Genomic DNA, 23,717 nt, shown 5'->3' on the forward strand with positions numbered 1-23,717 from the left:
CGAAGGTGCTGGGTGACTATTTTACAGTTAGTTTGACTTCCGTTTCGCTTTGGTCTCAGGTGAATTTGTAATAAATGCTAGTAAAATGTGCATATTTTTGTAAGTTTTAAACTAATCTTGGTTGGCCTGACATAAAATTTACTAGCTGTTTTAATCAGAAGCATGGCTGGCTCCTCCACAAGGAGGAGAGGGGGGGGGGCATTTGCCCCAAATGCCCCATCCTGGATCCGCCATTGACCAGTCTAGCCCCACATTGAAGCGCAAACATTAGGTACTATATTGTATACCAGACCAGACGATCACCATTATTATGATCATGAATAGTCTAACTAATACACTGATTCCAATTATTACTGGCTAAGTAATTTAAGACTGAGAATCATATATGTGTAGTAATTCACTACCAGTTTATTTAATAGTATAGCTACATTGCTATATAATGCATGGCAAAATTTTAGAGACCCAAATGTAGGCTTCATTCAATGTACACTGTAGCTATATATAGGGTTTGCATATATGTTTATGAATAATCAGCATACAAAAGTAATATAGTCCTTAGATTGGTTCATCCTATATATAGGTTCTGCCGTGAAAGGAACATTCACAAAACAAGCCGGCTGACAAAACCTGAGTTAGATGAGGTCGTAGCCGCTGCTGTCAGTGAGGTACAACATGATATAACCATTTATTTAAAACCATACTATGTGTTATATACATATAGGTGGGTCCTGTGTATGGACGCAGAACATTTACAGGGGTATTGGCATCAAGGGGAATCAGAACAGGAGAAAAGAGAGTTGGCGAATCATTGAGATATGTCTCACCTGTGTACTGCCGTGCCCGTACAAACTCCACTGCCAGGATGACAAACCCTACAACATACAGGGCAGATTATTTTGGTCACAAACTACACATCGACCAAAATGAAAAAAATGTTATGTTTGATGTGACCCACATATGTGCAGTGGATGGCTTTAGCCGGAAAATTGTGGCATTTAGCACTATGCCTATTAAAAACAACAGTGTGATCTATGATATAGTGTACAGGTACTTCATTACTTGTAGCAACTACACTAGCACTGCATTACTACCCACACATTCATCCATAACGTTAACAGTGATTATTAAAATTCTATGAAGTATTGTTAGAATCACATTTCTTTTAATTATTAGCATTTGAATTGTTTAGGCAAACCATATGCCATTATGGTATGTGGGATCAGATCAGGGTTGACCATGGAAGGGAGTGGTATCTTATGTTGTACATCCAAGAACACCTGGCAGGATATAGACGAAACCCTTCTGGACCACCTCACCTGCAGACATCCTCTACTCAAGTGAGATTGTATTTGTCACATTATCATGATGTAACAAGAATAACCTATAGTGGACTACTGATGTTTAGCAGCAGCTATTGTAGTTGGATAAGCAGGGTAAACCCCCAAATTAAAAAAAACAATATATTAATGCTGACTAGATGACATTCTAAAACAATGATATAAGAGTGGGACACACATACAATAACTGTTGTTTCATTTCATGTGATGTTCATACTGATTTGCTTTGGTGTCTTGTAATAGAATCATGTGATCGAAAGGATATGGGTAGAGGTCAACGGAAGGGTCAACTACCCCATAAAGGCCGCTCTAATAGAAATGCAAGAAAATGGCGATTTCAACCTGGAAGACGATCTGGTACACTTTACACGTCAGCCAAGTTGGGACTACAATGTTTGTGACAGCCTGGAACGAGCATCGCATATCAGGTATATTTCACTATAGATAGCTAGCTACTTTATGAAATTTTTATCACCATTACTTTAGGTACAAACAAAGGCATCCCGAATGTGATGATGGCACGAAATAATCAGACCAAGCAAATTGATAACACTCTGGTTCCAGCAGCAGATGAAGCTGTTAGAATGTACGAAGAAAACGGAGGACATATAACTATATTCAATGAGTTTGGACAAGACCCTTTAAGAGGAAGACAAGAGTTAATAACTATTAGAAAGGAACGATTTGCTGAGCAATGGCCAAGCTTTGGCAATATTTTTCATTCACTTGTAAATGGTGACAATACAATGTTCCATGATGGACTGCTATGTTTTATTAATATAAGCATGCAACTAACAGCACAGCTGTGAGAGAGTTTTACATGCAATTGTATTTTATTGTTAACTTTATTTACTTCATTTCTATTTATCTGTTGCTAAGATATATCATGTTATGGTTATTGACACTTGCATTTTGCATGTTTGATGCTTGCATAAATGGTTCCATCTCTGTATAGTAGGCTAGTTATCAGTTGTTTTTTTTGCATAAAAACAACACTTGAAGTGATATACCAATATTCTGTTGTAGGGATTAAACCTCAAAATAATGTTGGTGAAGAGCATAACAAAGTTTCCACAATAAATCCTATTACTTCTGGGTTCCCAACTATACAACATTATGGTGCATAATTTCATTTATATAATGAGAAGTTACTGTACAAGACTTAGAATTGAGCATAAAAGTACAAATTTAATTTAATTATCGCTTAAACTGTTCTTATAAATGGGAGGGATGTTTATGATACAGTATTGCCGCTTGATTTGGTAACTGGCTATTCCACGTAAGAATGGTTGAAAGAGAGAATCAATATTAATATTTGTATCAGTCTATAGCCTGGTAGCTGGCTAAATGAATCTGCATGAATGGCGTCGAGAGATGTTATTATGGTTTAATGGTAAATTGTGCTGACTATATGCAAGTATATGGATGATTCTGTACAACATCATCAGTTTCATCTTATCTCTTCTTCAATATAAAATGAGCCAAATGCAATCTAGCTGTTGTAAGATGCTTGTAACACACTCGTATATCTAGTAGCAGTTAACAGTAAACCTAGCTGATCTTCTCTGGATATTATTTAGATAGTTTGGTGACCAGATAGTGCTGGTGTACTCTAAAGTCTGTTGTGGGAGTGGGTGGAGGGTGTGTACTGATTTTAAGCAATATGAGATGAGCTATTGTCACAGTTACATTTAAATGTGTTGTGAATTGATTGACGGTTGATAGCTAACTGCTAAAGCATAACCCCTGCTGTGAACTCACCAACATTGACAAAATAACAAATTGTATATACAGTGTAGAACACGACAAAATAAATATTGTATTGGAATGATTTTATTGGAGTGGTTGGGGGCATATTAAATAAAGGTATAGACACATATATATGGGATATTTTGTTATAGTGTGTGCCCCCTCTTTTTTATTACATGAACATCAGACCATCCATCTGTGCATGTCTGTCACTCTGTTATGTAATGTGTTTATCTTCACTATTAAGGGGGAGGCTATAGCTAGTGATTTGAAATGACAAATCCTTGGATATCAAACTCTAGTTTAGATCTAGAAGAGCTAAAGTGAAAACTACCTTCGTGAATGTGAGAATATGTATTTATGCATAATATTGCCTATACACTATAGGGAATATTGTTGCTAATGGGGTATGCAAAACTTGTCCAACATTAACGTACAGTAGTATGTTAAAGCAGCATGCCATGACTATACATGGATTTGAAAGAACAGTATACGCAGGCATATAATTAATTTTTTTTTTGGAAAGTTTGGGGTTTTAACAGCTTGACCACAAACCACACCAACATAACATACATAAAGTGGAATGCAGAGGGTAATGATGATACACTCAATAACACATGCAGCTAATGGATTTGCCAGTAAAGTGTGGGAATTAATTCAGCTAGGGTGACACGAGTGATGTGATTCATAATCTGATCAACAAGCCTCCATGCAATTCCTCACTGCATGCAGTCTGCAGTTACAAGGACGTATTAAGACAATTGGTACTTGGTAGCTGCCCGCTGTACAGTGCACTGCTATAGCAGAGTTCTATGATTCCTCCTGAACCAGTGACAAATTGGTAGCTCCACAAAAGTTGCGATGTCTACTCTTCCTCCACAAACTGTGACCACAAGGACGTATTAAGACACACTCACACACACACACACATGCACATGCTGATTGTTACCGAACGAATGTCACAGAAATTAATATCTAGTGATAATTGTATTGAAAGTGGCATCATCTGTAAGAATGTTGTATTAGAGAGTATATAGCTGTATTTACCTTAATGGAGTATACGTATATGTGGAGCACCAAACTAACGTATGTATATAACGTATAGTGAACATAACGTATAGTGAACATAACGTATAGTGAACATACTATAATTGTGATGGTGACAACCAACAGCCTTAATAGTAATGCCTGCAGGAGTGATCTTAATTGAAACTGTACATGTGCTTTATAATGACATGAATATGGTTATGCAGGGCTGTGTGATTAATACATACATATGTACAATACAATAGTGATATTGACGTTATTCACACCTTAAAAACTTTAGATAAATATTGACCCCCTGTACATGTGATTTAATAAATTTGACGTCCGCCATATATGGGGTTTTAAGGAGGGAATCATGAACTGCCAACATCCAACTGCAAGGTGTACATGCATAATTCAAAGACGATTGCTGGTCCAATATCACAACAATGTCATTTTATTAAGTTCTGTGATTACAAGTGTATGAACGACATTGCCCTGCTTGCAGCATCATGTAAGAATGACACAGAGCATATCATTGAATCATGTGAAAGTACACACAATATGAATACGTTTACAAATGTGTGTGCATCTATGATTTTCATTGTTCATGTTCTAATTACAGAGTTCCTACAACTAGTATTGCAAATGTTGAGTGTAGTTTGGTTACATTGTGCATACTATTACATGGAGCTTGTAAAGTTTAACACGGTTTGTATATACATGGTGGGCCGGAAAAAAAATTGCATAAAAGTGCTGATATCTACATTCTTGTAAACATTAAATGGCATTCTAAATTATCACCTGTTGTTAGAACTATTTAGGAATCAATGCTTCTTATCAAACTGCATGCATGGTTCCATTCATACTTAAACAACACACCCCAGTGTGTTTCTATGGACTATACGCGTCTGCCTTTAATTCTGGTGTACTATATATATGGAAGCATATAATGGACGGTAATAATTTACCATCTGTCATTACCTTACAATTGCATCTAATTGCAGAAGATACAGAGTACTTCAGACAAATTAATTCTCTGGGTGCATGGTGTGGAGATTTGGTTGGTTTTTTACACCCCTTCTGAGATATTTGTCCCTTTTCACTTAAAGTGATTTAGCTCTAAGATTTTCACTTAGACGCCTGGGCTATGGGTAAATACTTCGTACAGGCTCTACCGTCTGTGTACTCCCTCCAGAAAACAAAATTTGTTTGTTAGTATACTTTACATTGGCCAGCACTGAAGGTCTGACTGCAAAATATTCTACATCCTTAGCTACATAACGTAACCTAAACTGTACTTGGGACACTGAACTACTTTTAGACCGAAAATAACTGGGAAAACAATGGACGATTGGTATTATAAAAATAACAATAGAACACTGTGCACTTGGGGCCCACTACTCAGGGGATTAGGTTATAAAAAAAGAATAATTATAGAAATGCATTTAATCTTTGCATCTTTATTAGAATTTAGTAGGCCTAACAGGCTTCGAATCCATATCTCATCATCTCAAAAGTAGCCGTGACCCATACTTATACAGAGCCTAGTTCAATTATTGTAGACAAAATAATAGAATAGAGAGAGTTGGATTAGCAAGTATTTGTCATCATCAGCACTTCGGCAGGGGTTCTGTACTGTCCATTCAGCTATCTCTTCAAGTCCTCTTATCATTGCCACATTCGTAGATACAATTTTGCCTTCTATAGTGATTTAAGGATGTTCAGGATGTTCGTATGGTCCATGGATTATACCAACAGTTGGTCATACAATGTGATAATTACATCCATAAATAGTTTATAAAAAGTCATAGTCCCTAACTTATACATGTAGCTACTTTAATATAATAATATATGTTAAAAAATGAATGACCTGTTGGATTGTTCTTGGTCTCCATTGTACGATATGGAAGTCAAGCTGGTCTTCATCCCAGAATTCGGAATTAATAAGTTACTGTGTTCAAATGAGGTGACGGACTTGTCTTGGTCCAAGGAATGTCCCAAGAATATCACTTGCTTTTACTAGAAACTTTTATCACTTGTATCCTACATACTACCAAAATACTACTTCAATTTCTTTACTTTCTTTATATAGCTATATGGTGAGTGTTCTATTATGATACTATGCATGCTTGACTGTTGCAATTGGGTAAATAGGGTGACTGATTGTCAGTGTATTTCAAGCGGACCTTACACAACTGATCTGTACATCATTACACGGAGTGGGGTTTCTCTGTGTCTCTTTATTCTTACCAGTCACCAATGCCAAGGAGATGAGGTCAACTTGTGATTGTGCTGCGTAAGCATTAATTGATTATCAAAAGACGTGGTAATCTTGCTCCTAGCTGGTTGATACAAGATTCACAAGTTCTGAGGCATACTGCGTGTGCATAAATAATGTAGTGGCAATCTTAATATTGAACACAGTAAGGCTTTGTTACCGAAGCTAAATATTCAGCATTATAAATATATATATGCAGGGCTGGAAGGTATATCCCACAGGCAGAATATGGTGACCATATACTGTGTTGTTTAAATTCTAGCCTTGTTGTGATCATATAGAGGCTTGTAGATAAAAATTTTGTAAGATGCTTCTATGGTGTAGTTTTAAGGGGATGTCCATTTGGAAGGGGGGTGGTGGGGTGTTACTTTAGGGAGTCACTACTATACAGTACACTGAGACCTCATTTAGTGACCACTTCTGCAATTAGATCATGCAAGTTATAGTTAAATCATTAAACTCAGTGACTGGTCATTTACGAATATACCGACTGTTCTATTAGGGTAGTTCGATCTTTAGCAAGGGCTACCTGTATAATATAGATATATAATGTAGATAATACATTTAGCATGCTTCCTTAAAGCAATAGCCACAAGGAAACCATATCGTAGAGAGTAAATCTTACAGTAATGTCTATATTCAATGGCTTCAATTATCGCCTATAAGCCACTGCAACCACTGTCACCATATTATTAAAGGTTGGAAGCACTTTAAATTGAAACTTTGGAAATTGGAATTCATTAATTCCAACTTCCAAATACTATATCTATGCAAAGCATAAAACTTTAGCGCTTGGCGCGCTGCGCGCGCCAAGCGCTAAAGTTTTATGCTTTGCATAGATATAGTATTTGGATGGCGGAAAGATCCCTGCATCTAGGTACAATTAAGTGACTGATATTTGTAGTGACATTAAGTCCCAATAGAAAATAACATTTCGCTACTTAGAGGTGTTCCTTGCCCTATAGAGATGCTACTGTTATATACGTTAATTCACCTATCAATGTATTACCCTACTATCCTGCCCTTGGGCATATATGGGGATTTCTAACAGCTGAATGTCAAATGACCCATAGAAGGGCAAACCTATTGTGTCAAATCCTCACTTATCCACACAGAGATATGACAAGTTACAAGAAAAAGTATACTTGTGTGCTTAATGAATGATTATCAAAATTAATGTCCTATAGTGCGGCAACAGTTTTGTGTCAATTCTCCCTGTAAATACATTGATAGGTGTATTATAGATATTTTAATTTTCATCACCACTTTATTATGTGGTAACGTGGTCATGATTTTGTGTGATGTTGTGTGTATTGGGTATGATGTTCTTATTTGTAGGTGGAAACTCAGATATTGCAAGCAACTGGCTAGGGAATTCAACGTCTAATGAGGTAACCTAACACACTACAGAATGCCAAGAAATGCTTATTGGATCGAAGTCATCTCATCTTTATGCAATCACTGTGAGAATAAGGACTCATTGTTCCAACTAGTCTCCATGCCAGACAGTTTGTGTGGGGGTGGCAAATAAGCTTCTAGTCACTGTTGCACACATTCTGTGACCACTGTGGAATGTTGGCAGAGCCAATCAGATTGCCTTGCGGGCTCTATAAAACAAACACCAATTATTCAAATTCTTACTGTAATAAAGGACTGAAGTTTAACAATGCCAGGATATTTGTTCCCCTTGTACAGAGCTCTTATAATCATTGGATTTGTGAAGTAGTGGAATTGTCGAGGAAGACCTTCAGCAATGTTTCAAATACATCATGACATTACCAGTACAATTTTCGACTCAGCTTGCTCAGACGTGACTGGCATGATTCATCCTTGCCACAAAATTCGCCTCAGCTTGCTCAGACGTGACTGGCATGATTCATCCTTGCCACGATTCATTCTTGCCACAAAATTTACCTCAGCTTGCTCAGACGTGACTGGCACGATTCATCCTTGCCACAAAACAATAGTGTGATGTAATCTAATTGCATGTCAGTTTATTCATAGAAAGTGTACAACAGTGATCAGACTGTTTATTTCTCGCCCCCACACAAACTGTCTGGCATGTGAGACTAGTTAGGTACCTATATACAAATGTTGTACTTTTGCTGCATATTCAAGTTTTTTTGTTATTCAGACAAAATAATTGTTAAATCTGCAATAATGGGTAAATATGTGGGAGCTGATGAAAACAGAAAAGAAACTCACTGTAGTTTCTAATAACTATGTTACATACTGTGCAGGAATTGTGATCCACAGATGTGATTACTGTTAACCATTTAATTGAGTGACTGACAGTCTACTTGCTGGCTAATGTAGTACATAGTTCTACGTATATGACTCAACCATACAGTTAAGGTACATCTTTTTTATAAAGGACAAAAATTACCAATCTTTAAGAGGTTTCATTGTAGACAAATTTGTAAATTCTCAGTGCTATCTCTTATACAGGTTGTTGTACAGGAACATTTCTAATATTATTGGTAATTAGAACTGCTCCCGTACAGTATGAGTCAAGCATATGTTGAATGACCTAGTGTATGTATGGTATAATTATGTACATATATATAAACTTATCTATTGGAACCACTACGTACGTATGTAACAAACAGTTTGAGACCAACTGAGGAAATCTTACTGAGAGTTTGTCCTTTAAATTGTATTCTATAGGAACCACAGAAATTTTTCTTTATAGTGGAGGGTACTTTAAGAGAGGTTCTACAGTTAGATAATCCATCAATGCTTTTTAAATTCAGGAGTAAGAGTTACATGGTGCAAGTCAAGGTTGTCGACCAACAGGAAGAATTGTATGCAAAAGAAAATGAACAAGTAGCTACAGGTATCAAAACACACATATCCAATGATCAATAAGTGGGTGTGGTTCCATGGTAGTCTACAGGCTCCCATAAGCAGGCATAGCACTTTTCTTGATGCCATGCAGACTTGTTGCGTACAACACAAACCCAATAAGTGGGCATAATACCATAGAGGATGTGGGTGTGGCTCCATATATCACTTAAGACACCAAAAACATTCTCAAATGGTGCATGAGTACAGCTCCACATTAAGTCCCTTGAAATGCAACCCAAATGACCTGACACTAACACACTAATAGACCTTCAGTGCTGGTCACTGTAAAGTGTTAGTAACAATAGCACTTCAAGTTCATACATGCATAAAGAAGGACAGTAGATGTACTCTATAAAATTGACGAGGATGCATTGATTTTTATTGCGGAAATTTTGAATGACATGTGCTCTTATATTATAGCACCTGAGAACTGATACCAGTAGTATATGGGAGAGTAAACTTCACAACTTCATTTTTTATCCCCTTAATTCTTTAGGCTATCATTAGTTGTACAAGAGATGGTATGGTGACACAATTAGTACACACATAAAGTATCCACTATAGCTGTTACAACAATGGATTAAATATATCACACCTAATAGAAGTGAATACTTGATTATCTGACCTTCGACTATCAACACACTTACTTACAGTAGATGTGTCTGTTCTATTAGAGTATTTCGTCTAAGGCGTTCATTTCATTAGAGTAACTCTGTATAAAAATAGGCTTTGATTATCTGAACATGTCTTGGTACCTAGGGGTCAGGAAGCACTGTACGAGTAATTTCTTTACAGCTGTCAGCCATGCAGGCATTATTTAGACAGTAAAGGACAATAAGTTTTCAAGCACAATTACCTTATAAATCATGGAGTAATAATAGTACTTCTGCAAATTTACCATTGGATAAAATAGCAAATAACTTGCACTAAATCTACTACACTAACACTGATGCAGCCTTCAGGTGTGAGGATACAGCTAGCATATTGAGGTGAGCATACACTCTATGTACAGCAAAATACGATTGGCTACACTCCAGCAAAAAGAATATACCATTTTCTTAAAGAGGGTGATATCAATAACATGTAGCCATCAACAAAAATTAGTTGTGTAAAGGTGCTTTACAATACACACACTGGTGCTATTGTAATATACAACTAAATGCAAAACTTCAATCATGTCTTTTGTTGTTGCTGTTACCCTTGAATGCTCACAGTCAAATTGTTCATCATTAAACATAGATCAGTCATCTCACAAGATCACCATAGTACGGACTCATTGTTCCACACCTCATTTAGACGAGAAGTAAATCATTCACAATAACAATGTGAATCCACCTACAAATTAAGAACATTACACTCAATCATAGATCATCACACAAAATCATCACCACATAATAAAGTATTGAATCATTACCTAATATAATATACCTATAATGTACATAAAAACAGCAACATTTCTGTGGTACAAGGAACATCAGAGTGGCAAATTAGGGAAAAATATTACTTTATATTGTGAATTGTGTGCTTAAACTTGTAGTCACTTGATATTACAACAATAAAATAACAAACACACAATTATCATGCTTTTGTATGTCTTCCTTTAATACTTAATAAGGTTAAGACAGATGGCTGATCAATTCAAATCACATTTTTTAATTTTTATAGTAATCTCACTTAAAATTGTCAACCATTACAACATGTTTCGGTAGTGCATTCCAATGTTCAATTATTATTCTTTAGAAAATAATTATTTCTTCACAAATTTTCATGCACTGTATGCTTGTACAATTGAATGTCAATGGGAAATGGTGGATCTGGTAAGCTGCAAGGATTGGTGCATGTTACCATTCAATTTTTGATATGTGGCTCTCTAAATTTTCTGTATACTAAGGTGGGTGGTTGTAATCTTTCATAACGATGAAAGTCACTAACTAGTTTTGAAGCTCTGTGTTTAAGTGATTCAACTCTGTTAATGTCACCCTAATAATCAGGCCCATAGATTACAGCAGCATAGTCGTAGAACTGGTTGAATCAAAGTTATCTCCAATACAACAAATATCATAGCGTCCAAGGACCAAAACATCTCTTTATTAAACCCATCAAAAGCACAACTGCTTGTTCACACATATATAATACTCCTGTAAAACTATCCACGACAGCGATCAACCAAGAGATCAACACTGTGATGTTAATTTCTACTGACTTAAAAGAGGCAATCAAGTGGCTTGTTTTAGCAAAACAGTAAATTAAGCTTTGTCCCCTTTTTCTGAGATGAAATCAAGGTTGATCAAATATCTTGATCACAGTCACAGATGGTTTTACAGGACCATACATAGGTAGTGACCATCCCTTGTTCAGTTATAACTGGTAAAGCAGATAAGTTAACAAATGTCAGAATTTTTTAAAATTTAAACTCAACACATTCGGCAGAGCCGTTCTTCCATGAGAGAATTCGTAACACCTATAGTGACACACACACACACAAGCACACGCACGCACAGATTTGATTTATTGTTTAAACTCAATGCAATCGGCTTAAGCTGTTCTTCCTTGCAGGAGGTACAAACAGTTATGCACCTATCAATGTCAAGCCCCACCTACCCCAGGTCGGGCAGAGGTGGGGACTGTTGGGGATTTGCAAATGCGAGAATGCAAATTCCCCAACCCTGGGGACAACTTTTGAGTTACGAATCCCCTAATAATTATCCCGGGAATCACAACAGTATGAAAAAGTACGGATATTCGTGTTGCAAATGCCCCTACCCTGGGGACGAGCTTGGGTGACAAATCCCCTACAAATCCCCACCTGCTGCCCGACCTGGGGTAGGTGGGGCGTGACATTGATAGGTACATTACATAGCACAAAAACGAGACACACACACACACACACACACATAGTGGTGTTACAAGAATCACATAGTGGTGTCACAAGAATAAAACACAAGCTGCTTCACACTCACATAATCAGTTTCACCAATACCTGTGAATAGCTCTGTGCTGCCAGATAATGCGAGACGCCACTGACAAATCAGTTCATAGTGATGAGGCAGCCAGCAAGGCAGCCAGCAAGGCAGCCAGTGAGAGAAACAAGGTAAGAACAGTCCTTCTGAAAAAAAGGCAGGAGAAACTAAGAGTTCTTCTAAACTGGCTCAATTTTTTCGCCCTTCTTTTCTAGCGGCTGCCAGCCTGGCGGAGAGCACGACGTTGTTGGCACTGCTAACTAGTCTTGAACATGTCAGTATCCAGGATACGTACACAACATTATCCGGAAAAAAATATTTCGTGAAAATTTTCCAAGTCCAAAGTGTGCCCAAAAAAAAAATTCGCCCGGTGCGATCCGTAAAATAGACACCCACAAAAAAACCACAATCGAAACAAAGACGCCTTGTCACAGGACTCATTAGTTTAATTACTTGATGGGTTCGCATGCTTACCTGCTGGAGTCACGATGGATATGATGCCAATGAATTGTACGATGCCCATGAACTGTAGTATGAGCATGGGACCGATGAAGATGCAGGTATGATTGCTATACTGCCATACACAGTGAGTTACAGAATTTAATGGCGTTAGATGTACTTCTACTTTGGGGTTCATAACGTCACGGTGTTGTTTGAAGGATGGGACATAAATTCCGTAGGAGGTGCGTTATTGTAGTATCTGTTGTGTATCCAGATATTCTTGTACGCGTCACACTACACTATTTCATACAATTCTTAGTTGAACAGTTTTTATTCTGGGAGAAAAACTGCTCCCACTGGTGTGAGATTAGCAGTCCTGCCAACCTAGGAAATAGAAAAACCTTGAGATTCCTGTCTTGATGTCCAGAACAGATTGCTGTATCTGCACAGCTTAGGTAGGGACAGCAGGTGACAAAGCCCCAAGCTATGCCTGGAACCATGACAAGGCCAGCAACACACATACACATCTTCATATGAGTGTCAGTATAGCATTTAAAACAAGTACATCACTAAGCTACGTATGCATGGAATTGTAGACCTACAAGTGTGTGCAGGAGTCTTCTCACTTCTCCAGCTAAATAGCTATGTTCTTACTTGAATGCCACAAACTATAAAGCCATTACCCCAGTGACTAATACTTCACTTGGAAGATTCTCGACTTGAAAGCACAAGGCACTTACAATATCACATGATGATATGGAGTTGAGAAGTATCAATTTCTACCTAGAGGCTGAAACTAAATGAAAATCTCACCAAACACATGCTACATACCTAAAACATATAACTGGGGTGAGTAGGTGCTCATGGTGTCACTCTAGCTATTCAATCACCTTCTCCAATGAAGTAGGCTTGCCTCTTGAGTTCTGACCTTGTAAACCCATGTCTATTTCACTAGTGTTAAGTAGATGGTTCAAGGCCAATATTTCATGACTTTGTCTCAATCCCCGCCGTTTTTCTGCTTTAATCACTTGATTGCATCTCTATTTATTGCCTAACATTTTATAGTTGTACCACTATCAAGTTACCCAGGGGCAAGCCCGGGGGATATCCCATAGGTGACACAGCAACTTTGTGTAAGTTAGATGTCTGTTCGTGGTGTTGTGTATAACACTAGCTACTTCAGAGGTAGCTACTTCCTTGGTTCATTGCATTACTGTACACTTTAGTTTAGACCCTTAGCTAACTAACGGTGACGATCTGTGAGAACTAGAAGGCTTAACTGAAAAACTGTGAGTTTAGAGCTACTGCTGCTGAGACCTTGAGCTTGATAGTGAAATCGTGAGACTCACGGTAAATCCGTGAGGGTTGGCAGGATTGGATTAGTGTAGTGTGGTGGTGTCCTGTACCTTCATATGGAGAGGAAGTTACTAGCAGTACAATGATGTAATTAACATTGTCACAATGGGGCAAGGGGCCCGACACAAACTGGAATCCAACACAATCCCAATAATGGAATTGGAATCTTGGTCATAAATCTGAAATTTCTGGTAAAATGGAATCTCAATGAGTTTTATAAGTCGATCCAATTAATTATACTGTGAATTATCAGTCTTTAGTATCATGAGCCATACACACGTCTCGACTCTTGACATGTTTGTATAGGCTGCTTTTCTGACGTCACAAGTGATCCAGTTGGTATGGTACCTAGTTGAGTTCATCTATGTGTAGCTAGCTATGCATATTTTGAGAATATTGGGTTTGGAATCTTTGTGAAAATTGGAATCTTGCACACGATCTTTGGATGGTGTCAGATCCCTCACAATAGGGTGTGTTGTAATTGCTAAACAATAACTAAATCAAAATTAGAAATGGTATGCACAAACCATTTTCTAAGTCAGTTAGAGACTGCCCACTCAGATTTTTGTGGCTTTAAAAAACCTCAGCTTTGCATCGGGTTTTTAAAATCACGAGATCCTAGTGGTAGGTCTCTGACTATTACATTGTTTTTGTAGCAGCTTAAAAATTATTGTTACCAATAACAAACAATAACTACAGTGGAACCCCTCTAAGACAGACACCATTGGGGAAATTAAATATGTCCTTTATATGGAGGTGTCCTTATTTAAGGAGTTTCTAACATTTTTAAATATTCAGTTTTAATGTACGAGACTACACCAAGTGGTGGAGCAAGATGGGTTATGGTACTATGTGAACCAGATATGATCAGCAACAGAAATACTAGTTAAAGCACTGCCACGTGTGCAATATGGAAAAAATACCACACCCGAGTGCTATTTTTTTTCATAGTACGCTCATACCACACCCGAGTGCTATTTTTTTCATAGTGCACGAGCGTATGCGGTGCTGTAACTGGTTTATTGTACTGGGTAAACTGGTTTGACCGATGTAACTAGTCACTTGTTTATGGTGTTAACGAAAGGAAATCTGCCTGTTGTTAGCTCTTCATTTATCAAATGGAAGCCCGTGTTTATTGAACAGTTTCATCTAGGAATTGGCGAAGAGTGGCTGCCGCATTTGGGGTCAATAAATGAGGGAACTAATAGTGAACTGAGTGATATGACTAGTGATGTGAATCAAGTTTACCAGACGTGCAATCTGTTATGGAATTTGATGAGTATGGTAGCACTTCTCTGGCTATGTTGAGCGGTGAGAGCAATGCTGAGCACGGCAATGATGGTTCAGTAACCAAGAAGTACAGTTATCGCTTCGAACAAAGAGGAAGGCAACTGAGAAGAAAGCAGCTACAGCACCTATGAAAGATTGTACTAATAGCCTTAATTGTAGTTGTTTCATTACTCCAGTGAGTTCTCCTGAACGTGAAAAGGCTGCCAAAGGAGTAATTCCTGCAAATACTTGGGCAAATTCAAACTGGGCTATTAAAAATTTTAAGGAATGGGTGTCAAATCAATCTGCAACTATACCTGATGATCCTGTACCACCTGAGTTACTAGAAAGTCAAGATCCTGAGCTACTATGCAAGTGGTTATGCCGATATGTGATTGAGACACGGAGGACTAATGGATCACAATATCCTCCTTCAACTTTGAGGTCATTGTTGAGTGGAGTGAATCGTGTACTCCAGGAGAATAAAGCTCCATTTTCAATCCTAGATAAAGGTGATCATAGGATTAAGGATTTGTTACATACAATGGATACAATAAGGAATTGGAGCAACTAAGAATAGTTTAAAGGTATTCGAACTTGATCATGAGGATATATTTTGGCAAAAGGGTCTCCTTGGGTTTTCTTCACCTAGAATATTACAGTGTATTTTTCTATGTGTGGCTCAATTTTGTATTAAGAGGAGTGCAGGAGCAACATGACCTGATTCCATCACAGTTTCTCCGTGTGCCTCATGAGAAGACTGTGTACAATAGTTCAGTATATTATGAGTATACAGAATTAGCCTCAAAGAATAATCAGCACCGGTTCAAAGATATTAATGTACAGAACAAGGTTACTCGTGCATATGCTTTACGAGGAAATCAAAAGTGTGTCGTCAAGATATTAGATGAGTACTTGTCACTCCTTCTGTGTAATGCTCTGTATTTTTACATCAGGAGTTTTGCAAAGGTGAAGGAGATACTGCGTTCGCTAGACAATGAGTTGGTATAAATACATTTAAAAATGTTTTACCATGTTTATCAAAGGAGTTGGGCATTGAAGTGAGGTATACTAACCACTCATTGCGTGCTATGGCTATTACCCGCATGTTCACTAGTGGAGTAGAAGAAGAAATCATTGCAGAAACCTCAGGGTATAAAAGTACTAAAGCTCTGAGGGCATACAAACGTACATCAGAACAGCAAAGGAAGCATGTGACAAGTGTCATCAACCAGACCGAGATGCCTGTTGTACACCTCAGTGTAATCTTGGTGCTTCTGATGTAATGTCTACAGTTCAATCAAGTTCTACTAATCCGAAGATCTCTGTAGTACAGTCTGATTGTTCTAGTGGTCAGAATCCTGTTGAAGAGAAGCCTACTGTTATGATGTCTGCTGCTCATTCTAGCTCTGCTCATTCTAGTAGTGGTACTACTCAGCCAAACCTCTCCGGAACATTTAGCAACTGTACTATCAATTTTTATTTTAAATAGACAGCTAGTGATTGTACCTTTATGACTTTTACAGGTTTTGTATTGTACCCTGTTGTTGATTTAGGAAAGAAAAGGTAGTTTTGTAACTCCATGTTGTCTTTTTGTACACTTGGTTTAGAAAAAGGAATGGTATCATAGCTTAGTTAGAGCACTGCCGCGTGTACAATATGAAAATAAAAGCATGAGGGCGTGGGTGAGAGACTAATATAGCACGAGGCGGAGCAAGTGCTATATTAGGCTCGAGACCATGCCCGAGTGCTTTTATTTCATATTGTACAAGTGTAGCAGTGCTTTAACTGGTTTAGAATGCTGTCTTGTCGTCTTGCTTGGAACGTTCGTTTCATGAATTCAAACTGCATCGGTTTTCAGCCATCAGACAATCAGTATGTGTCTGTGTAGTACAGTTGTGGTAGTAATACAAGCAAATAGTATCTTTTTGGCTACTTTTGGCGATTAGAAATGTTATGCACGTGATCTTGTTTTCGTATTTATTTTTCAATCAATGCGTAACTGTTCTTTATTTTCCACAACTGTACTTTATTGTGACGTAAATGGAAAATATAGCACACTTGAATGTGTTACGGAAAATAGAGCATTCTTTTCGCTTTGATCTCACCAATGCAAAGTACTTTAAATATTGTGGGTACATTGTTTACTGTTTGGGGCTGTGGTGTAGACTGTGCTGTATTAGATCAAAGGGAAAATACAGCACTCTTGGGCAAATACAGCACTGTTAGAAAATACAGCACACCTGTGGCCTTTGAAACCTGTACTACACTATCCAGACAATTTAGGCATCACAAAAATTTTATACATGCTTCCGTAAAGACTTGTCCGGATTACCCTGTATATGATTAGTTATTAAGATGGTTGCATGCTATATAGATTATGTAGTGTATTATGTAGTGTATCCTGTAGTGCAGTTTATTTTAAAGTGCACCAGCTACTATTTTCATAAGCCCCGGGTAAGAACATTAACAGCAGTACTTGTAATCTATACGCATTCATGTGGCTTCTCGTAACTTCAGCGCTTTGTCCTGCACTTTGTAGAATAGGCAATACAGAGACAGTACTTTCTGCACTAAAAGATGTAGTTCGATTGATTGTTGTAACTGGCAATGAACCTTTTTTACTTGTGTCCGCGATTAGTGAGATGTTGTACTGTGCTTGCCATATCTGGGAATTGTGCAGTGTCCGGTTTACGGAATAGAGAGGTGTCCGCTATTGAGGGGTCATTAATACACACAGGTATTGGAAGTTGTATTTGGGACTTTATTAATTGTCCATTATAAAGAGCTGACCGCCATTCAGGGGTGTCCATTAAGAGGGGTTCCACTGTAATAATATTTTAATCCAACACAACATTTAATAACAAGAATTCTAAAATCTTTTTTGTAACATTAGGAAAACTATTCCACTGGCAATGAATTTATAACAACGCACTTTGACTTATTTACAACAGAATACCAGATCATAAATAAACATATATGGGATACCTAAGCGTAAGTTGAGGCTTATACACAAAAGCTACACAAGATGTGTTACATCTTAGCTCTCACGCATTATGTGTGAGGCACACACATACATTTGGTAGTTATCTCATGTAGTTGTCCATTGTGCATTGCAATTCATGACAAAACTGTCCTTAAAATCATTTAAAATATCTCCTATATAAATGGTGACCAAATCTTGAACTTAGCACAGAATAAATCAAGTAGAAAAGGATGCCAGTCTTACTGTATAAACATGTCACTCATTTTAGCCTCAGATGCCACTTTATAGGTTAAGATCTCTGAAAGTGTATGCACCTGCAGCTGAAGCCATGCAGAGCAGAGTTTAAGGCCATAATTATACAATAAGCAATAACAACAACATGACTTATTGTAACAATTAATAACTATAACTTATTTAACTTTTAAAACCCTACAATACCTTTAACTAAAATACCTTACAAATACAACACTACAATGTGGTTAGTAGCTGACTGACTGAGCAGTTTAATAAAATTGTCTCAAGACACTTTTCACAAGTGGGCAGCATCATCAGCTCCAGTGACAGCTATAAGGCTATAACTAGGTCCCTCTTACTTTATTGGTGACAGCCTCAAATCTTCACATTTCATCTCTTCCACACATTACATGATCTTATAGTTTCTATGAATGCTAGACTGTTCCTCCATACAAAGGGACTTTGGTAGGGATAAGTGTGACATGATTCTACCCTGCAAAACATTAAGGAAAAAGTCGGTGAGAAGTATCACGATTGTCATATAATGTTAGGCTAATGCAAATAAGTTAATTATGTTAACGGGCATTATAGTAAATCGTCCATTTGGTGAACACTGCTAAACTCCACCAATAATATCCCAATGTATTTGATATTATGTATAAATCCAATAATGTAACAATTGTGTGTTGTATATCAACAGTAGTGGTAGGCAATCCATTAACTTGTTGCATCATCAGTGAAGTGACATTATGGTACTATTCTACCATCATTACTAAATGTGATGTTTGCCTCACCGTTAGATCATGGTGGCTGGCTAGTGTATTGATATGCTTGTTCTCTTCTTCAATAGCAATGGTGGGGACTTTCTTTGCCATTTTTGTGATGGCATTGTTGTATGAAGGACTGAAGGTGTTCCGTGAGGTGTTGCACAGGAACAAGAGTAAGATATTTGGCAAGATCGGTCCTAACACTGTTCAGTATATGAAAGTGCCGTCATCTGCAGAATTAGTCCCTCAACCAAACTCCTACAAGTGAGTGGTACGTGTGTGTGTGTGTGTGTGTGTGTGCATGCGTGTGGCCATGAAAAAATCACCCAAAAACCAGCCTCACTTTTACCTGACAACAATGAGGCAGTATTGGTTAGGTAAAACTAAGCCCAAACAAGCTTTCAGATCAACCCGAAATGCTTTCAACAAGTTGCTATAAAATTTTATTAAACGGAAGTGACCGACTGATGCGTTCAGATAAGATAATGGCTAAGGCTGCAGGCTTGAATTTTTCACTGTTCAACGTCACTTCAGCCGGACACGTGCCTTTTGGCATACCACAGTATGTACAATGCATTCTTCATGGCTTACCAGTGTCCTCATTTGTGTCCTATTCATCTTTCAAGGTGTCGATTTGGCAGTAGCTTGTGATGGCTTCCCTTTGTAATGGAAATCGTCTGTTTTTCATAGTGGCTACTTTGATTGCAGAAGTGCTTTTCGAACAGTTCTTGATTTGTAATGCTGTGTAATGGGTTGAACATAGCCGACAACGAAGCGTAATGGATACCAGACGATAATTAATACCTGGCCTGGGCGCACAGCACCATTTCTTTATTTTGATGCGGTAGGCGTGGATTCACCAGTCTTAATAATTTTTTCTAATAAATAATTGACCTCTGCTCATTCCAGCATGTCTTTATTGATTCTAGCTTTTGGTGCACCATACCAAACACTCAAATATACGGCTCACGTGATATAAAATTAATGGGCACAGAATTCACCTTCTAACTCGATGCACCATATCAAACACTCAACTATATGACTCACGTGATATATAAAATTAATGGGCACAGAATTCACATTTTACCAATAGCCAAACAAGTCAGGTTTTTGCTCAGCAGATCACAAATATTAGTATGGGAGGTTTTGTCTTCACATGTGTTAATATTGTTTGTCACCTTTTAACAAGTGTTTCATTCTGTCACAAACATGTTCACTTTCAGTAACCATTGTATCCATATCAGTGTACCACTATGTACAGTACTATATAGTGGTTAGCTTGCCAATGTTGTACCCATAAACACAAATGGAGCAATGGTATGTATCTTAATGTTTGCTCTTGTAGTGTTCCAGTTGGTGCCACCCTTGGAATACACATTATTCAGACATTACTTCATATGTTACAAGTTACAATTAGTTACTTCTTGATGTTGGTTGCTATGACTTACAATGTATGGCTATTCGTTGCCATAGTGTTGGGGGCGGGAGCTGGATACTTCCTGTTTGCAAGATTTCGTGGGCCAGGTACCCGGTCTGGCCAAGATGCTAACGAACACTGCCATTAATACCGTACTAACTATTAATGATGTTACACTGGTATATACAATCATACATTACTTCTTTACTTTTGTATATAGTATGTTCACTACATTAACTACAAATACAATAATATCTTTGTACATGTATGTACTCTTTTAATACGCAAATGAAGAAGAGGAACGTTTGTTAGGAGTACCAGTAAAGGTGTGAGTTGTGCTGGTGGATCATTGTAACTCTGTGGTGACTGGCTATACAGATCATTGCTGTTAGATATTAAGGTATTCCACTACATTTGTCCTACTGAAATTACACTAGTGATTAAACTGCATTCATAGCAAAGTAGTAATCTTAATCATTCAAGAGTGCTGGCATTGTATTTACTATTATATTATGGATTCTCAGCAGTACCAAGTTATCACTATTGAGAACATTGATGGTGTTTTTGCAATACAGCAAAGAATTAAAGCAAGACAAACAATACCTTATATAGGACATAACTAGCTAACATGTGATCTACACATGGGTTGTATCATATTGCTACACTAAACTCACACAGCTTAGCAGCTACTGGTCTTATTACAGGGCTGGAGGAGCCGGTCTGACCAGTCAGTCCATAGCCTGACCACTTTTTCAGCACTAATTTTAACCCGAGTTGTTGATAGGCATTGGCCGATTATGCTGGTGTGTTTTTGAGAATGACAGATGCATAAATCATTGTGTAAGAATTGTGATATGCCAGTAGAACACTTGCATCATATTGTTAAATCCTTCCCTGTGACAATCAGTCATGGAAAAGATTGAAACACTCTAATAGAACAGTCACCCTAATAGAGCACCTAGACATTTACTTATTTATTAGTCAAATGCTTTATGAAGCTTTCAAAAACAAAATATATATAAATAGCTTTGCATGGAAGTGTACATAACTGGATGAATATTTGAGCACTACAGCATAGCATGATAGGGTAGGATTAAGCATGTAGCTTAGTTAGTGCTTAGCTAGCTATTCACTCACATTAAAATTAGTTATAAGTTGTTATATAGTTATCAGTTTCAAATGTTAGACTCATGCCGCATGTGTATATAGTAGCTATAACAAAAGGGAACACTATTGTATTAACCTGTGTTACAACTATAGCTAAAGTAGCTAGCTATAACAGAAGGGAACACTATTGTATTAACATGTGTTACAACTATAGCTAAAGTAGCTAGCTATAACAAAAGGGAACACTATTGTATTAACATGTGTTACAACTATAGCTAAAGTAGCTAGTTATAACAAAAGGGAACACTACTGTATTAACATGTGTTACAACTATAGCTAAAGTAGCTAGCTATAACAAAAGGGAATACTACTGTATTAACATGTGTTACAACTATAGCTAAAGTAGCTAGCTATAACAAAAGGGAACACTATTGTATTAACATGTGTTACAACTATAGCTAAAGTAGCTAGCTATAACAAAAGGGAACACTACTGTATTAACATGTGTTACAACTATAGCTAAAGTAGCTAGCTATAACAAAAGGGAATACTACTGTATTAACATGTGTTACAACTATAGCTAAAGTAGCTAGCTATAACAAAAGGGAACACTATTGTATTAACATGTGTTACAACTATAGCTAAAGTAGCTAGCTATAACAAAAGGGAACACCATTGTATTAACATGTGTTACAACTATAGCTAAAGTAGCTAGCTATAACAAAAGGGAACACCATTGTATTAACATGTGTTACAACTATAGCTAAAGTAGCTAGCTATAACAAAAGGGAACACCATTGTATTAACATGTGTTACAACTATAGCTAAAGTAGCTAGCTATAACAAAAGGGAACACCATTGTATTAACATGTGTTACAACTATAGCTAAAGTAGCTAGCTATAACAAAAGGGAACACCATTGTATTAACATGTGTTACAACTATAGCTAAAGTAGCTAGCTATAACAAAAGGGAACACCATTGTATTAACATGTGTTACAACTATAGCTAAAGTAGCTAGCTATAACAAAAGGGAACACCATTGTATTAACATGTGTTACAACTATAGCTAAAGTAGCTAGCTATAACAAAAGGGAACACCATTGTATTAACATGTGTTACAACTATAGCTAAAGTAGCTAGCTATAACAAAAGGGAACACCATTGTATTAACATGTGTTACAACTATAGCTAAAGTAGCTAGCTATAACAAAAGGGAACACTATTGTATTAACATGTGTTACAACTATAGCTAAAGTAGCTAGCTATAACAAAAGGGAACACTATTGTATTAACATGTGTTACAACTATAGCTAAAGTAGCTAGTTATAACAAAAGGGAACACTATAGTATTAACATGTGTTACAACTATAGCTAAAGTAGCTAGCTATAACAAAAGGGAACACCATTGTATTAACATGTGTTACAACTATAGCTAAAGTAGCTAGCTATAACAAAAGGGAACACCATTGTATTAACATGTGTTACAACTATAGCTAAAGTAGCTAGCTATAACAAAAGGGAACACCACTGTATTAACATGTGTTACAACTATAGCTAAAGTAGCTAGCTATAACAAAAGGGAACACCACTGTATTAACATGTGTTACAACTATAGCTAAAGTAGCTAGCTATAACAAAAGGGAACACCACTGTATTAACATGTGTTACAACTATAGCTAAAGTAGCTAGCTATAACAAAAGGGAACACCATTGTATTAACATGTGTTACAACTATAGCTAAAGTAGCTAGCTATAACAAAAGGGAACACCATTGTATTAACATGTGTTACAACTATAGCTAAAGTAGCTAGCTATAACAAAAGGGAACACCATTGTATTAACATGTGTTACAACTATAGCTAAAGTAGCTAGCTATAACAAAAGGGAACACCATTGTATTAACATGTGTTACAACTATAGCTAAAGTAGCTAGCTATA

The 23,717-nt window shown here is 37.2% G+C and overlaps 1 protein-coding gene and 1 long non-coding RNA gene across 3 annotated transcripts in view; both read left to right on the forward strand.

Moving 5' to 3' along the window:
* The window catches only part of LOC136266164 (uncharacterized), a 30,419-nt gene extending 21,875 nt beyond the window's left edge, over positions 1 to 8,544 (forward strand). Inside the window, exon 2 of the long non-coding RNA XR_010705929.1 lies at positions 7,732 to 8,544. This is a non-coding gene — a long non-coding RNA (uncharacterized lncRNA). The remainder of the gene's footprint in view (positions 1 to 7,731) is intronic.
* A 4,046-nt stretch (positions 8,545 to 12,590) lies between these two features.
* On the forward strand, positions 12,591 to 20,984 carry LOC136266260 (high affinity copper uptake protein 1-like). 2 transcript variants are annotated; one of them, XM_066061272.1, is made up of 4 exons: positions 12,591 to 12,760; positions 12,814 to 12,883; positions 19,337 to 19,517; positions 20,727 to 20,984. In XM_066061272.1, exons 1-4 carry the CDS (start codon positions 12,689 to 12,691, stop codon positions 20,800 to 20,802), a joined length of 399 nt encoding a protein of 132 aa, XP_065917344.1. In that variant the 5' UTR covers positions 12,591 to 12,688; the 3' UTR covers positions 20,803 to 20,984. The 2 variants fall into 2 exon arrangements, with proteins under 2 accessions (XP_065917344.1, XP_065917343.1); XM_066061271.1 differs by having other exon boundaries at positions 12,592 to 12,760; positions 20,599 to 20,984.
* The last annotated feature ends 2,733 nt before the right edge of the window (positions 20,985 to 23,717 follow it).

Source organism: Dysidea avara, chromosome 9 (assembly GCF_963678975.1).
Source record: "Dysidea avara chromosome 9, odDysAvar1.4, whole genome shotgun sequence".
In the NCBI taxonomy this organism is placed as follows: domain Eukaryota; kingdom Metazoa; phylum Porifera; class Demospongiae; order Dictyoceratida; family Dysideidae; genus Dysidea; species Dysidea avara.